General features: G+C 49.9%; 1 protein-coding gene across 1 annotated transcript; it reads left to right on the forward strand.

The window, feature by feature from the left end:
* Nucleotides 1-2791: 2791 nt before the first annotated feature.
* Nucleotides 2792-12997, forward strand: SEPTIN12 (septin 12). The gene is made up of 9 exons (XM_007181515.2): nucleotides 2792-2954; nucleotides 5415-5540; nucleotides 5618-5699; nucleotides 7097-7234; nucleotides 7371-7488; nucleotides 7586-7681; nucleotides 11830-11926; nucleotides 12643-12694; nucleotides 12778-12997. The coding sequence occupies exons 1-9, from the start codon at nucleotides 2792-2794 to the stop codon at nucleotides 12995-12997; spliced, it is 1092 nt and encodes a 363-aa protein (XP_007181577.2).
* The last annotated feature ends 4028 nt before the right edge of the window (nucleotides 12998-17025 follow it).

A 17025-nucleotide genomic window follows, 5' to 3' on the forward strand; every position in this document is an offset into this window, starting at 1 on the left:
TGGCTAGCAGTTAATTTTATGTTCTGTGAATTTTACCTCAATTGAAAAAAAAAAAGCGGGGAGGGGGGATGGTTTAACGACTGTGGCCCCTGCCCACCCCTTGGCCTGGCCCAGTGGGCAGGAGCCAGTCCTCTCCTCTCCCCACTGACCCTCTGTCTTCCTGTCCAGACGCCCAGGTGCCTCATTTCTTGTTTATTCTCATTAAAGAAAATCTGGGATATTCCAAGTCATTAAAAGACAAAAAGCACCCTTAGAGCCCCTTGGACCTAAGCAGAGCAATGATGGGATAGAGGCCATGGCAGGATGCATTTCAAGCCGGTCAGACCTCAGACTCGGGTCTTGCTCCCAGCCCTTAACACCCACCCATGTGTGACCGGAGGCCCACCCCCTGACCCCTCTCTGCCTCAGTTTCCTCATCTGTAAAGTGGGTGTATGGAGAGTATCCCCCTCCTCAGGCTGCTGAGGATTGAATGGAATAATCGATGTAAACACTCCCTTGGCACAATGAATGCACTAAATGGTTGTGTATTACTCTCACCCAACCTGTGGGTACGATTCCCTCCAGTCTTGATTCTTTGGATACATTGGGCTCACCTGCCATCCGCACTCTGCTCTGATGACTTTACCCTTGGCTTTCCCCAGTCCACATGGCCAAGAGCGCCTTGAATGGTCCTGCTTTCTGCAGACCTGATCCTCCAGTCCGCAGTCCCCGTGGGCATCTTCCCCCCAGGTTTCCAGACTCCTACATCACTCACGCGTGACACCTCTCCTGGAGAAAGTGTTTTCTGGGCATAGAGGCTTATTTCCTTAGGAGACATTCCCAGAGACAGAGTCTCCTCCCGCGCAAGGTGGGTCTCCATGTCAGCAGCGCTGTTTGGTCATCCGCACAGAACGTTCTCATCTGTGTTGATGAGGAGGCCAGCCTCTCCATGTCCCTCAAGAGCTGTGGCGTAGCTTGAGAGAGTTCTCCAGCAGGAATGGCACGCGTTCAGGGCAGGCTCTGCCTCCAAGCCTGGAAAGTGAAGTTTAAGCCTTTGTCTTCAGATGTGTAGAAAGTGGGGGAGCAGAAGCGCATGGGCAGGGAGGGACAGAGGCTGCTGGAGCTCAGGACAGTTGAGCTGAGCAGATCGGGCAGAGTTGCTGAGTCCTGGTGGGCAGAGTGGGGGCGGCAAACCACCACCTGCTTTTGTAAATAGTCTGACACGCAGCCACTCCTGTCCATCTACTTGTGGCTGCTTTCCCACTGCAACGGCAGAGCCAAAGAGTAGTTGCAACAGAGATCTTATGATTGGCAAAACTTAAAATCTATACTATCTGGCCTTTTACAGAAAATATTTGCCAACATCGGAGACAGAGGATTGCTTAGAGCTTGCAAACTCAGGTGCCAGGAAACAGGTGAGAAAGAAATAACTGAGTGAGATGAACTTGGTATAGGAAACATCTTATTGGGGAGACATTAGGGAGGGGTGAGGAGTATGGCAAACTGGAGAGCACGTATCCCATCTAAAAAGGGCAGCTAGGGAGTTCCCGAGTGGTCCAGTGGTTAGGACTTGGCACTTTCACTGCCAGGGCCCGGGTTCAATCCCTGGTCAGCAAACTTAAGATCCTGCAAGCTGCGTGACGTGGCCAAAAAAGAAAAGAAAAGAGGGCAGCTTGAGTCAGCTGTAGGCTGGACCCAGAGTTGCCAAGGCTTATAATCTCTAAGATACACCAGAAATCTAGAGGTTTGTGTGAACAAGAAAAGAGGCCACAGAGGGTGAGCATGTGGACACAGATCCCAGCCCTGCCACTTCCTCACTGTGTGACCTTGAACCACTCACTGGACTCTCTGATCTGGAAACTGGGGGTAGTAACAGCACTTACTTCACAGGGCTCTGATGATTATTAACAAGTTAACATCCTAGGCCTCCTAAAACAGTGTTGTGCACAGACAAAACTCTGGCTATATTGGCAATTTAAAACACTACGATGCCAACAATGGACGGACCAAAGAAAACACATGGATGTTGTACTTTCTGGCCATGGGTCACAGGTTTGCTTCCCCAACAGAGTGGTTAAGGGGCATGAACTTGGAAGTAGAGGGACTGGCTGCTGCCCAGAGCTACCACTTACCAGCTAAGTGACCTTGGGCAAAGGCGCTTCCCCGGGGCAGGGGCAGGGGGTTCCTGTCTATAGAACTAGGCCGGGGTCATTGTGAGGGTTATAGGGCAGTGACCCGAAAGGGCCTGGTGGAGTAGCTTACCTGTCCCTGTTCTCAGCCCCCTGCTGCAGAGGAGCCCCCAGGTGGGGTCACAGGAAGGGGGTGGAGCTCAGGTTCTGCAGTTAACTGTCACCCTCTCCCCTCCCCCTCAGCACATAACCAGGGTCTTCCAGGACAGGACAGCCCCCCAAGGCTCCCACAGGGATCCAAGGCCACCAGGTGCCACATGAGGCTGCTTCTCTCCTTCTCTGTCCCCCATGGGTCCAGCCCCTGTGTTTTGACAGGCTGGCCACACTCTGCTGAGGGAGAGTCTGAGTGGGGAGAGACAGATCCCTGGGGCTGGTGCATATCAGAAAGCGGGTTCAGTCTCCCCTGAGAGGCAGCTCCCCCAGGCACCCCTCAACAAACCCCGTGGGCAGTGGGGACTTGTGGTGTGCATAGGTGAAGGGGCATGAAGTACGGGAGTGCCTGGGAGCAGGTCTCAGGAGTCAGGGTTCAGAAATGAGAACTCGGGTGGTCCCCCTCTGGAGCCCCAGTGACCCCCTTCTCCCCACCCCACCCGGATGACAGGCATCGTTGTTCCTCGGCCCCATGGACCCCCTGAGGCAGTCCCCCTCCCCCAGCTCGTCACGGGCCTCCAGCCCGAGGACCCTACCCTGCGAGATGCTTGGTTACGTGGGCATCGAGGCTGTGCTGGACCAACTGAAGATCAAGGCCATGAAGATGGGATTTGAGTTCAACATCATGGTCGTTGGTGAGTGAAGGGCCTCGGGCTCACAGGAGGACACACCAATGGACGCCACCCTGTGGGCCTGGACCTGTCGCCTCTCAGAGCCTCAGTCTCCCCATCTATAAAGTGGGCCTGATAGTCGTACCTCACAAGAGTGTTGTAGGTGGAAATCTGGGAAACTGAATTGTGAAAAGACAAAAATCACCGTGAAGCCCCAACCAAACGCAAACAAAGCAATAAAAAGGGAGGCCATGTGTGGCAGGAAGTAGGGAACACCGGACTCAGATCCTGGTCCCAGGCCTTAACGACCCCCAGTGTGTGACCTGGGGCAGGGCCTCTGACCCCTCGCTGCCTCAGTTTCCTCATCTGGCTTAGCACAGTGCCTGGCATCTAGGAGGTTCCCCATGGGTCAGTTTTATCCGGAATTGCATTTTTATATATGCAAAATTAATGTTGTAGGTCAAAAACTACACTTCTCACAAAATAAACTGTATATAATGGAACATAAAATGTCAGAGTGTGTAGCACCAACTAAGGGCATTATTCTAAGGTGGAGGTACCCGATAGAAATGTCATAGGAGGGGACTTCCCTGGCAGTCCAGTGGTTAAGACTCTGCACTTCCACTTCTGGAGGCCTGGGTTCAATCCCTGGTCAGGGAACTAGGATCCCGCATGCCACGTAGCGCGGCCAAAAAAAATGAAATGTCATAGGAGCCACATACATAATTTTAAATTCCCTAGTAGCTTCCTTTAGAAAAGTAAAGAGAAACAGGACAACTTACTTTTTTTTTTTTTTTAGGACAACTTACTTTTAATTGTCATTTTTACTTAAACCAATATATTCCAAAAATACTATTCATCTCGACATATAATCCATATAAAACATTATTCATCAGATCATTTACGTTGTTTTTGTCATAACAAGTCTGCAAAATATGGTTTGTTCTTTTACACCGACAGCACATCTCAGTTCAGATTGGCGTATGGCCGTACTGCCAGTGGCAATAGCCAGGTGTGGCTCCCATATTGGATAGCACAGCCCAAAGGACAATTTCAGTTCTTCTTTAATTTTTTAAATTTTATTTATTTGTTTATTTTTGGCTGCATTGTGTCCTCATTGCTGCGTGTGGGCTTTCTCTCTGGTTGCGGTGAGCAGGGGCTACTCTTCGTTGAGGTGCGCAGGCTTCTCATTGCGGTGGCTTCTCTTTGTTGTGGAGCACGGGCTCTAGGCACATGGGCTTCAGTAGTCGTGGCTCGCGGGCTCTAGAGCGCAGGCTCAGTAGTTGTGGCGCACTGGCTTAGTTGCTCCGCGGGAGGTGGGATCTTCCCAGACCAGGGCTCGAACCCCTGTTGCCTGCATTGACAGGCGGATTCTTAACCACTGCACCACCAGGGAAGTCCCAGTTTCAGTTTTAGACACAAAAGCGTGTCCTGCCCTGTGATGTAGGATGTTTCCTACTGCAGGGTGTGGTCCTCGGAGTTTGAGAAGCCTGCACAGCAGGGAGAATGGACCACCTACAAGCTCAGGCAGCAAAGGGGAATCTCACTAAAAGAAGCCAGACATGAAAGAGCACGTGCTGTGTGATTCCCCAAGTAGAGGGTGGGCAGCGCTGCTCCCTACTGATGAGGTCAGGAGAGTGGCTGTCCCTGGGGCTGTGTTAACAGTTACTGCGAGGAGGCAGGAGTGGTCTTGGGCGGAGCTGTGTGTTCTGTCTCTTTATCTGGTGCTGCATACATGGGTGGTTTAATTTGTAAAAATGCATCGACCTGCCCATCAACAGATGAATGGATAAACACAGTGTGGTCTATCCATCTGATGGAATATTATTTAGCCATGAAAAGTATGAAGTTCTGGCACATGCAACAGTGTGGCTGACCCTTGAAAGCATTATGCTGAGTGGGAGCAGCCAGATACAAAAGGACAAATATTGCGAGATTCCATTTATATGAAATGTCCAGGGAATTCCCCAAAGGTCCAGTAGTTAGGACTCGGCACTTTCACTGCCTAGGGCCCGGGTTCCATCCCTGGTTGGGGAACTAAGATCCCATAAGCCGAGTGCCGCGGCCAGAAAGAAAAAAGAAATGTCCAGAATAGGCAAATCCATAGATAGAAAGCAGATTAGTGGTTGCCAGAGGTTGCGGGGGAGGGGGAATGGGGAGTGAGTGCCTAATGGATATAGAGTTTCTTGCTGGGGTGATGAAAATGTTTTGGAGCTAGATAGGGGTAGTGGTTGCACAACATTGTGCATGTACCCAATGCCACTGAATTGTACACTTTCAATGGTTAATGTTAATTTTTTATTATACGAATTTTGCCTCAATAAAAAATGGGGGAAGGCATTGAGCTGGAGACTTATGATAATACGTGCTTTTCTGTATTTGTTATACTTAGAAAACAGTTTACTTTCTAAAACAATTTATTTAAGAATTTCAGAAACATGCCTAACGCATCCACCATTGTTGCTGCCATGTGATTACTCACAGGACAGAGCGGGCTGGGCAAGTCCACCATGGTGAACACACTCTTCAAGTCCAAGATGTGCAAGTCCACCATGCCGGGCCTGGGGGTGCCCACACCCCAGACGCTGCAGCTGCAGTCTGTGACCCACGGTGAGAGAGCACCCCCTCACCCCACCCCCACCCCACCCACCCAGGCCCACTCTCAGCCCTCTGCTCTCCCCCTACAGTCATCGAGGAGAGCGGCGTGAAGCTTAAGCTGACCGTGACCGACACGCCCGGCTTCGGGGACCAGATCAACAACGACAAGTGGTGGGTCCTGGCGGGGAGGTGGGGAGGGCAGAGCCCTGGCTGCCCCTGCCCCTGCCCCTCCAGTCTCTGGGAAACATCCAGGCCTGGAGCCACCTGGCTGTGGCATCTTTGAGGCTCAGTTTATTCGCCTGTACAATGGGTGTGTGCAACTGTCCCCCCAAGATCAAAGGGAGTCAAGTATGTAAAGGTCTTTGCTTGTTGCCTGGAAGCACTCGATAGAGGCTATGGTATGGCAGGGGGATAGAAGCCCACACTCCAGAGTCAGGACCCCTGGGTTTGACCACTTCCCAGCTGCATAACCTGAGCCTGGCCACGCAAGCTCTCTGAGCCTCCTCTTCCTTCTTCGTAACTTGGGGATGACGACATCCCCCTTGCAGAGTTGTTCTAGGCTCTCAAGGAGATGAAACACACACACACACACACACACACACACACATATAATCGGGACTGGCTGCACAACTTGTGGGACCCAGTGCAATGAAAATGTGGGGCCCTTATTCAAAAATTACTAAGAATTGTAAGACCACACCCGCAGAGCATTCAGCCCTGCGTGGGCCCTTCTTGGTTCAGAGCCCTGAGTGCCGGCTCCATCCACACTCCCGTGAAGCCAGCCCAGCACACAGCACCTCACCGAGCACTTAGTATGTGCAAGCTCTGTTCTAGACACAGGGATACAGCAATGAACAGAACTGATGAACATCTTTGTCTCCATGAAATGTATATTGTCATGGGTGTGGGGAGGCAAACAGTGAACAAAATTAATCAGTTATGTGGAGGGTGAACCTGAACTCTTTATCACCAACACAGGACACTTCTGGGAGTGAAAGGGGGATGGAGCTGTAGTTGGTGGGGGAGTGCAGTTTTAAGCAGAGTGATCAAGGCAGAGGGCGGCAGGTGCAAAAGCCATGAAGTGGGGTTGGGGTGGGGAGGGGAGGCAGAGCTCAGCAGTGGGATGGGGTAGGGACTTGTAGGGCAACATAAGGACTTTGGCTTTTCTTTGGCAACTGGAGGCTGAGCAGGAAAAGGATCTTTTTGGCCGCTGTGTTGACAATAGTCCTGTGGGGGGAAGGGACCCTGGCAACAATTGGGCGAGAGTCCCTGGTGGTTTGAACCAGGCTGCGGCAATTTCTCTCCTTTAATGCTCACTCCTCCCCTACAAAGTAGGCGCTCTCTTACTGTCCTCATTTTACGGAAGAGGAAGCAGGGGTCTCTCTGAAGATGCAAGGGTATGGGGGGATGGTACTTGGGTGACCAAGGGCCTCAGGTTGTGTGGGACTGAAATTCCTGTGTCCCAGGCAAACGGGGCGATTGGTCATCCTAAGGGGAGAGCACCCAGAGGACCTAGGTTGAGGGGGGCTCCTGGCGAGGTTCTGAGGCTGAGCCATCTCCCACCCCAGCTGGGACCCCATCCTGGGCTACATCAGTGAGCAGTATGAGAAGTACCTGCAGGAGGAGATCCTCATTACCCGGCAGAGACACATCCCCGACACCCGAGTGCACTGCTGCGTGTACTTCGTGCCGCCCACCGGGCACTGGTGAGGTGGCTGAGCCAGCGGGCAGAGGGCCACCTGCGTGGGGAGAATAAGAGGAGGAGGAGGGACCCCCAGGGTGGGCTGTGGGCTGCCACCCACTCATCGTATGCTCACTGCCATCGCTGCCCCGCCTGAGCAGCCTGCGGCCCCTGGACATTGAGTTCCTGCAGCGGCTCTGCCGGACTGTGAACGTGGTGCCTGTGATCGCCCGGGCCGACAGCCTGACCATTGAGGAGCGAGAAGCCTTCAGGCACAGGGTGATCTGGGCACCTGGGACAAGTCTGAGGTCAGTGGGGGTGTGGAGGCGGGGGAGAGTGCATAGGTGGGCTGAGGTCACCTGTGTGTGGTCCCCAGATCCAGGAAAACCTGAAGACTCACGGCATAGAGGTGTATCCACAGAAGTGCTTCGATGAGGACATCAATGACAAGATCCTCAACAGCAAGATCCGGGTAGGAGGCCATGGGAGGTGGGGAGGCTGGTGGGACCGAGGCTGGGTGATGTGCTTTCCACTCATCCTTTCCATCTGAAGATTCGTCTCTCTCTGCAACTTGGGGAAAGTTCATATATTTCTAGCAGGTATGAATCTCCACTCATCCACAAACTCAAGGTGAGCAAGAAATAGGTCATATCAACAACCCCCAGAATGGGAGAAAATGTTTGCAAATGATATATCTGATAAGGGACTTGTATCCTGAATATATAAAGAACTCTTACAAATCAACAATAAAAGACAAGTACCCCAAGTTAAAAATGGGCAAAGGATTTGAATAGACATTTCCCCAAAGAATTTATACAAATGGCCACTAAGCATATGAAAAATTGTTCAACATCATCAGTCATGAGGGAAATGCAAATCAAAACCACAATAAGACACCACCTCACACCCACTAGGGTAGTTAGTATCAAAATGACACACAATGACAAGTGTTAGTGAGGATGTGGAGAAATTGGAACTTTCACACACTTCTTGTGGAAGTGTCAAAGGGTGCAGCCATTTTGGAAAACAGTCTGGCAATTCTTCAAGGTTAAACACTAAGTTACTATATGACCCAACAATTCCACTCCCCAAAGAAATGAAAACCTATGTTGACATAAAAACTCATACACAAATGTTCATAGTAGAATTATTTGTAATAGCCAAAAAGTGGAAACATTCCAAATGTCCATTAACTTGTGAATGGATAAACAAATGTGGTCTATCCATACAAGGGAATATTACTTAGCCATAAAAAGGAATAAAGTTCTGATAGATCCTACCCTAACCCTAACCCTAACCCTAACCCAAACCCAATGTGGATAAACCTTGAAAATGTGATGCTAAGTGAAAGGAGCCAGACACAAAAAGCCAAATATTATATGACTCCAGTACATGAAATGTCCAGAATAGGCAAATCTATAGAGACAGAAAATAGATTCCTGGTTGCCAGGGGCTGGGAGGTTTAGGGGGAAATGGGGAGTGACTGCTAAAGGGTACGGGCTTTCATTTTGGGGTGATGAAAGTGCTCTGGAGTTAGATTTTGGTGATGGTTGCACAACTTGTGAGAATACTGAAAACTACTGAACTGTACTTCTAAAAGGGCGAATTTTGTGGTATGTAAATTATACTCAGTAAAGTTGAAGAAAGAGAGAGAAAGGAAGGAAGGAAGGAAGGAAAGGAGGAAGGAAGGGAGAGAGGAAGGGAGAAAGAAAGAGAGAAAGGGGGAGGGGAAGAAAGAAAGGAAATAGCTCACATCTTCATTTTCTCTGAATCAACTGAATTTCACCTCCAAGCCCCCATCTTCCTGTCCTTGTGGTACATTCAATGTCAGTCTGTCTGGATCCTGCAAAGCACCTGGGTGAGGCCTGGGATTCTTCATCCATAGACACCTGGCCTCCACTCCCTCCCCCAGGGACCCTGCTAACCTACACAGCGCTTTAGCTTGAATTAGAAAAAGGCAGTAGCTTCCTTCACAGAAAGGAGCCTGCATGGGATTTCAGCCCTACACAGCCTCATGGTGGGTTACGTTTGTGCAGTACACAAACTGCACATCTGTACATGGAAGCCCTGCTTCTTGTCTGGCATCCAGTTTCTCCACACATTCCCTCTTTCCGCTCCCCATTGGAGCAATGAACAGTATTTCCTGTGAAAGATTCAAAGAGCCTTGACCTTCTGCTTTCTGTCCTGAGGCCAGCAAGGACAGCAGCCTGGTCACAGCTGGAACAGTGCTGGGGGAAATAAAGGAGAATGTATTCAAATTAACCTCTCAATAAATCATCCAGATATATAACATCTGTTGAGGGTCAAATACGGGCTGATGCATAATAAGTGTGCAAGAGACAGTTATTATTATTAGCATCAGTTTATTCCCCATCACAACTTAATTCTTAGAAAAACAAACCTACATGCAGCATTTGTGTGTTTAATCTCCACTTCCTGTGATGAATAAGTAAACAACCAGAATTTACAACAGGGCTCAGCAAACTTTTTTTGTGAAGGGCCAGACTATGGTAAGTATTTTAGACTTTGTTGCAATTATTCAACTCTGCTGTAGTAGAATGAAAGCAACATAGACAAGAGTAAATGAATGGCGGGGGCTGTATGCCAACGAACTTGCCTGCTTTGGCCCAGGAACCATAGGTTGCCAGCCCCTGGTTTACAGAATTCTCTCTGTTTTTTTTTTTCTTTTTAATTTTTTGACCGGTCCCCGCGGCATGTGGGATCTTCCCCCGCCAGGGATCGAACACATGTCCCCTGTAGTGGAAGGGCAGAGAAGGGCAGAGTCTTAACCACTGGACGGGCAGGGAAGTCCTCTCTCTCTCTTTTTAAATTTCTTTTATTGAAGTATAGTTGATTTACAATGTTGTCTTAGTTTCTGGTGTACACCAACTGATTCAGTTATATATATACATATATATATATATATATATATATATATATATATATATAATGTATATGTATATATATATTTATATATACATATTTATAAATATATATATGTTCCTTTTCATATTCTTTTCCATTATGGTTTATTACAGGATTTTGAATATAGCTCCCTGTGCTCTACAGTAAGACCTTGTTTGTTTGGGTTTTTTTTATAAGATATCTTTTTAATTTTTTAAATTTTTATTTATTTATTTATGGCTGTGTTGGGTCTTTGTTTCTGCACGAGGGCCTTCTCCAGTTGTGGCAAGCGGGGGCCACTCTTCATCGCGGTGCGCGGGCCTCTCACCATTGCAGCCTCTCTTGTTGCGGAGCACAGGCTCCAGACGCGCAGGCTCAGCAATTATGGTTCACGGGCCCAGCCGCTCCGCGGCATGTGGGATCCTCCCAGACCAGGGCTCGAACCTGTGTCCCCTGCATCGGCAGGCGGACTCTCAACCACTGCGCCACCAGGGAAGCCCAAGACCTTGTTTTTTATCCAGTCTCTATATAGTAGTTTGTATCTGCTAATCCCAAACTCCCAGTCCATCCCTCCCCCACCCCACCCCCTTGGCAACCACAAATCTGTTCTCTATGTCTGTGAATCTGTTTCTGTTTTGTAGATAGGTTCATTTGTATCATATTTTAGATTCCCACGTATAAGTGATATCATATAGTATTTGTTTTTCTCTTTCATTTTTTTAATAAATTTATTTATTTATTTATTTTTGGCTGCATTGGGTCTCCATTGCTGTGCGCGGGCTTTCTCTAGTTGCCCCGAGCAGGGGCTACTCTTGGTTGCGGTGCGCGTGCTTCTCATTGCGGTGGCCTCTCTTGTTGGGGAGCATGGGCTCTAGGCTCACAGGCTTCAGTAGTTGTGGCACACAGGCTCAGTAGTTGTGGCTCGCAGGCTAAGAGCGCAGGCTCAGTAGTTGTGGTGCACAGGCTTAGTTGCTCCGTGGCATATGGGTTCTTCCTGGACCAGGGCTTGAACCCATATCCTCTGCATTGGCAGGCGGATTCTTAACCACTGCACCACCAGGGAAGTCCCTGTCTTTCTCTTTCTGATTTACTTCAATTAGCATGATAATCTCTAAGTCCATCCATGTTGCTGCAAGTGGCATTATTTCATTCTTTTTTATGGCTGAGTAATATTCCAGTGTGTGTGTGTGTGTGTGTGTGTGTGTGTGTGTGTGTGTGCCATATCTTTTTTATCCATTCAGCTGTCAATGGACATTTAGGTTATTTCCATGTCTTGGCTATTGTAAATAGTGCTGCTATGAACTAAGAAGTGCATGTATCTTTTTGAATTATAGTACAAAATTATCTCTTAACCCTCATGATAATGGTTGAAGGTGGTAAGAAACTGGGCATGAGCAGAATTATATCACTAGTGTAGCTCTGAGTAACACTTGGTTTCCAAGACTTGTTCTGCTAACCCCTTCATTATGCTAAGCCCAAAATTATGCTTCCCAAACATTCACAGAGCCATGCATCAGTATTGTCATGACTCCCATTTTACAGATGAGGAAACCGAGGCACTGATTAGACTTTGTGTCTTCTGACTTCAGATATCTGTGTTCCTTCTATCACTTTCTCTCCCCACAAAGGACAGCATCCTACAGGTTCCTATCTCAGTGTCTTCTCTCTCTACTTCCCAGGTGGGGCCAACCCTCCGATCTTGTCCCTTCCCTGCAGGAACGTATCCCCTTCGCTGTGGTCGGGGCTGACCGAGAGCACATTGTGAATGGGAGGTGTGTCCTGGGCCGGAAGACAAAGTGGGGCATCATTGAAGGTCAGTGCAGGGGCCCTGGCGAGGGCTCAGGGGAGAACATGTTGAAAAGCGGGGCACGCCCTGTTGCCTTTGGCATCCTTACACCCACCACAGAGCCCGGCACAGGAAACAGACAGACCTGGGATCAAATTCCTTTGTGCAGCTTGGAAGCCCCGGGCAAGTTCCCCGACCCCCTGGGCCTCAGTTTCCTCACAGTCAAATGGGTATCACTGTAACATCAACCTCATAGGGTGGTTGGAGGGGGCAGAGCCTCCGCTTTGCATGATACCTGGCACCCAGGAGGCACCCTATTCATTCACTAGAATTGATTGTGGGCCTACTGTGTGCCAGGCATGCTATGTGGAATTCCTGAAGGGATACAGTGAAAGCGGGACCAATAATATCCCTGTGCCCACAGAGCTGACCAGACAAGGACAGGTGGAAAAAGCACAGTGAAGGAAATGTGGGATGGGAGGGGGTACCTGAGGGAGCAGAGGAAGGCCCTGCTGATTCAACAACTGTTTATAGGAGCCACCTGTACCAGGGGCTGGGACACAGCCGTGATGAATGAATGAACTAACAAACGAACGGGAGGTGGGCTAACACAGGGAAAAATGGGGGGAAGGGCTGGCGGTGGCAGGGGGTGTGCAGCATACAGCAGGCGCTTACTCGGTGCTGGCCGAGGGCAGGGCGTGGAACAGAGCCTGTGCTCAGGGGTTTGGTGCCGTATCTTGCAGTGGAGAACATGGCTCACTGTGAGTTCCCCCTCCTGAGAGATCTGCTCATCCGGTGAGCATGTGGGGAGCCCGGGGGGCTGTGGGGGCCCTGGAGGATGCCCTGGAAGTCCTGCTGACCTGCCGCCCATCTCCCAGCTCCCACCTCCAAGACCTGAAGGACATCACACACAACGTCCACTATGAGAACTACCGCATCTTCAGACTGAATGAAAGCCACGTGCTGCCCCGAGGGCCCGGCTGGGTGAACCTGGCCCCGGCCCCGGCCTCCGTCCCTGCCCCCGCTGGCCCCCAGGCCAGCCCCGGACCCCCAAAGGTCTGCTGGTGGGCGAAGGACAACTCAGATGAGGAATGCTGAGCACCGGCACATCCCGGGCCCGCGGGGCTCCCCAAGTCCTGGGCAGCCCCCTGACACACACCTGTGTACTAGAGCATGTATTAAAGGGTGGACGTTGCTTTTTATGAAAAGCTGTGCTTTGAAAACAAAAGGCGTTTTGTAAATGACTTCTTTGAGCTATCCTCAAATAAAAGTATTGTTCTTGTTAAAATAGTGTGAGACTCTCAGGCCCTCAGGAGTCTTGAAGACCTGGGAGGGTCTGCCTTGGACGACCAGCGCCTTCTGCCCCAGAACCAGAGTCAAGTTCCAAATCATGCTCTGCTGGTCCGTATCAGGCTCTGCCGTCTGTCCCAAAGCCTCCCTCCTGCACGGGGCGTCATAAACACTTAAAAACTCCTCATCTTTGCCATCTTCCCCAAACTCTGTGCCCCTCACTCCTGCCTTCCCTTTTGCCCCACCCTGGCAGACCAGAATGGTGAGAAAACAACTCCAACTTTGGAGTCTGGCGAAGCTGATGTGAAAATCCCCGCCCTGCCACTGACCTTGTGCGATGTGACCTTGGGCAAGTCACTTACTCTTGTGGGCCTCAGTTTCCTCATCTATAAAACTGGGGTGATACTATCACTCCCACAGTGTTGTTGTGTGGACAAAACGGAGTGATTCAGGGAATGTGCCTGCCACCCCTGGAGAAACAGCTCTCAGAGATGACAGGAACAGCAGAGACCACAGGTACAGGGCAGAGGCTGTGCCCACAGGGTGTGTGAGCACTTCCCAGGACTCTCTGGAACCCTTGAAAGGAAATGGACTTCACGGAAGCCCACGTGGTACACCCAAGCTCCCCTAGGGCGCAAGCAGGCGGTGAGCATTCGGGAAGTGACCATGGGGAGCAGCAGTGGTATCCTAGCTGCCGGCCTGCACGCTCCTGGTCACTGGGGCAATCTTTTTTGGGGGGGTGGGTATTCCAAGGACAGCTGGTCCTGCTCTCTGCTGATGACTTTACCTCCAGTTCTGGAAGCTCTTGCCACGCCCACAGTGATGCTGCAGCCCATGCTTGGCACAGATTCAGTTGTGTCCCCAGTAACAGCTGTGCACCGATTTCTTCTGCATTTCCTGACCTGGGTCAGCTGGGTGTGGGTGAAGGCCTCAGCTGACACATCTTGGGATTCCCCAGGCCCAGCAAGCACGGATTACAACTCCAGCTCTGCCGCTTTTTAACTGCAGGACTTTAGGACTTCAGACAAGTCACCTGACATCCCAGAATCCACTTCCTCCTTTGGAAAACAGGGACAGCATCGCCGACCTCCTACTTCAGGGTGTGTGAAGACAAGCCTGTTCACAGATGCCCGGGTCCCATAAGGAGCCATTTTACTGATTGTTTTGTTCCGTTTTGTAGGCACGGAGGGGGGCGGTGGTTTCTTTTATGTGGTACACTAATCAGGTTCATGTCATAATGATACAGTCATCGTATTAACAATAGTGGGCATTTTTTAAAATGGGGAATCACAAAATGAATTCCCATGTACCTGGTATAATAAAATATTCCCCCGATTTCACGGACGAGAATGTTCATAGCAGCTTAATTCATGATAGCCTATAACCGGAAACTGCAAATGTTGGGTGGCAGGAGAGTGGATAAGCTATGGTAGAGTCACACAATGGACCGCTCCTGGGCAATAAAAATGAACCTACTACTGATAAACACAACAGCATGGGTGAGTTTCACAGACCTAATGGAGAGTGAAAGAAGCCAGCCAGCAAAGAGAATGCACCCTGTGGATGCCCTTTTACAGAGTTCAGGAAACTCTGAACAGGAACAGGAAAAATCAATTGAAGGTGATGGAAATCAGATTTGTGCTTTTGGGCAAGGGCTGGGAGTGCCGAGTGGGGAGGGGCATGAGGGAGCCTTCAAAGAATTGAAAATGACCTATATTTTGATCTGGGCGAGGTTACACAGGTGTACAGCTTTGTAAGATTCTTTGAGCCATACCCTTCAGATTTGTGCACGTTACCATAGCCATGTTATACTGCAAGTATAAAATCTTAGATGGTGAAGAGAAATTTTTAAAAATTAAAATAGGAACAGTATACAACCAATAATGCCTGCTTAAAAATTAGTACTGCAGTTATTTAAAATTATTTATGAGAATATTTGCTAGGTTTCAATATTTCAAGAATGCAAATTCCCAATAATGGCTGTTTTGTTGTTGTTGTTGCTGCTGCTGTTAAAAAAGCACATTAGGGGCTTCCCTGGTGGCGCAGTGCTGAAGAATACGCCTGCCAGTGCAGGGGACATGGGTTCCAGCCCTGGTCCGGGAAGATCCCACATGCTGTGGAGCAACTGAGCCTGTGCACCACAACTACTGAACCCGTGTGCCACAACTACTGAAGCCCGTGCGCCTAGAGCCCGTGCTCCACAGCAAGAGAAGCCACCACAATGAGAAGCCCGCGCACCTCAATGAAGAGTAGCCCCCACTCGTTGCAACTAGAGAAAGCCCACACGCAGCAACGAAGACCTAATGCAGCCAAAAATAAATAAATAGGGGGAAAAAAGCACGTTAAGGGACTTCACTGGTAGTCCAGGGGTTAAGACTCTGTGCTCCCAATTCAGGAGGCCCAGGTTCAATCCCTGGTCAGGGAACTAGATCCTGCATGCCGCAACTAAAAGCCTGCATGCCTACACTAAAGATCCCGCATGCTGCAACGAAGATCTAGCATGCGGCAACAAAGATCCCGTGTGCCGCAACTAAGACCCAGCGCAGATAAATAAATAAATTTTAAAAACAAACAATCTCTGTGAGATTTATCCCTCCATCATTCTGTTGATCGACATTGAAACTGTTTTTAGGTTTTATCATTACAAAGAACACTGCTCTGAACAGAGAGGCAGTCTTTATTATTTACAAAATTAGCATATATTAAGCCTTTATTATGTCAGGCATTCTATTGCCTATTTAAATCACAACAGTACCTATCCCAGGTGTTACTATCCTCTACTAATCTGTTATTCTTACCTTCTCCCTCCTTCACCCCAACCGAATCAACCCCAGGGCTCTGTGTCTTCTGCTTTAGGAATCTGGGTCAGATCCCTCCTTCTATGACTACCACCATCACTAGTATTACCTCAACTCCGGGCCCCGGGAGCTTCCAGCTGCTCTCACTGCTCGCCTCTGGTCTCCCTGAGATCTGTACTCCACAAAGCTTCCTCTCCTGTCAGGACACTATCCTGCTTAAAACCCCAAACTCTATTGGTTTCCCCTTCCTCTTAGGATATAACCCTCAATCCTCACAGGAGCCGCCCAGGCCCTCCTGCTTGGTCTCACCTCTCCAGCCTCATCTCCCAAGCTTGGCCCCCTGCACCAGGGCCACACTGGTCTCCTTTCTGTCCCGCAAATGCACCCCGATCTCTTGGGCCTCAGGACCTTCACACCTGCGGTTCCTTCTGTGTGGACCCCTCTTCCCCCATTCCCCAGGCTAACTCTAAGATACCTTCCTTCCTTTGCTCAACTGTCACGTCCATCCTAAGAGGGACAGGTCCCCTCTTCTCTATCCGTTTGGCAGCATTTACCAAAGAGATGACTAAACAATTATTTGTGCAATGATTTGTCCGCTGTATGCCTCTTTGTAGAACGTAAGTTCCATGAAAGAAAGCACTTGCTCACCACCGCCGCCGAAACCCCAGCACCTAGCAGAGCTGGCAGATGTGATCGCTCATATGTGGCTTTAAAAAATGTATGTATGAACGGATGAAAGGATTTTGAACGACTTAACCTCCCCCATTCACACATGTGGAAACTGAGGCTAAGAGCACACAAGGGACTGGCCCGTGGCCTCGGCAACGACAAAGTCACACCCAGAGGCTAACGCCCCTTCTCCCCAGGCCCTCGCAAGGACACCTCCAGGAAAGACCCTCAAGGCAACGTGACCCCGCCCCGCCCCAAGGAGTCCCCTGGGTATCTGCCAGTCGGACGCGGCGCGGAACACGCTGGGAAAGTAATCCAGCCCGCTCCCCGATTCCGGCGCCCGCGACTTCCGCTTCCGGCGGGCACAGT

The sequence above is a fragment of the Balaenoptera acutorostrata genome, chromosome 15, assembly GCF_949987535.1.
Source record: "Balaenoptera acutorostrata chromosome 15, mBalAcu1.1, whole genome shotgun sequence".
NCBI classification, from domain to species: Eukaryota; Metazoa; Chordata; class Mammalia; order Artiodactyla; family Balaenopteridae; genus Balaenoptera; species Balaenoptera acutorostrata.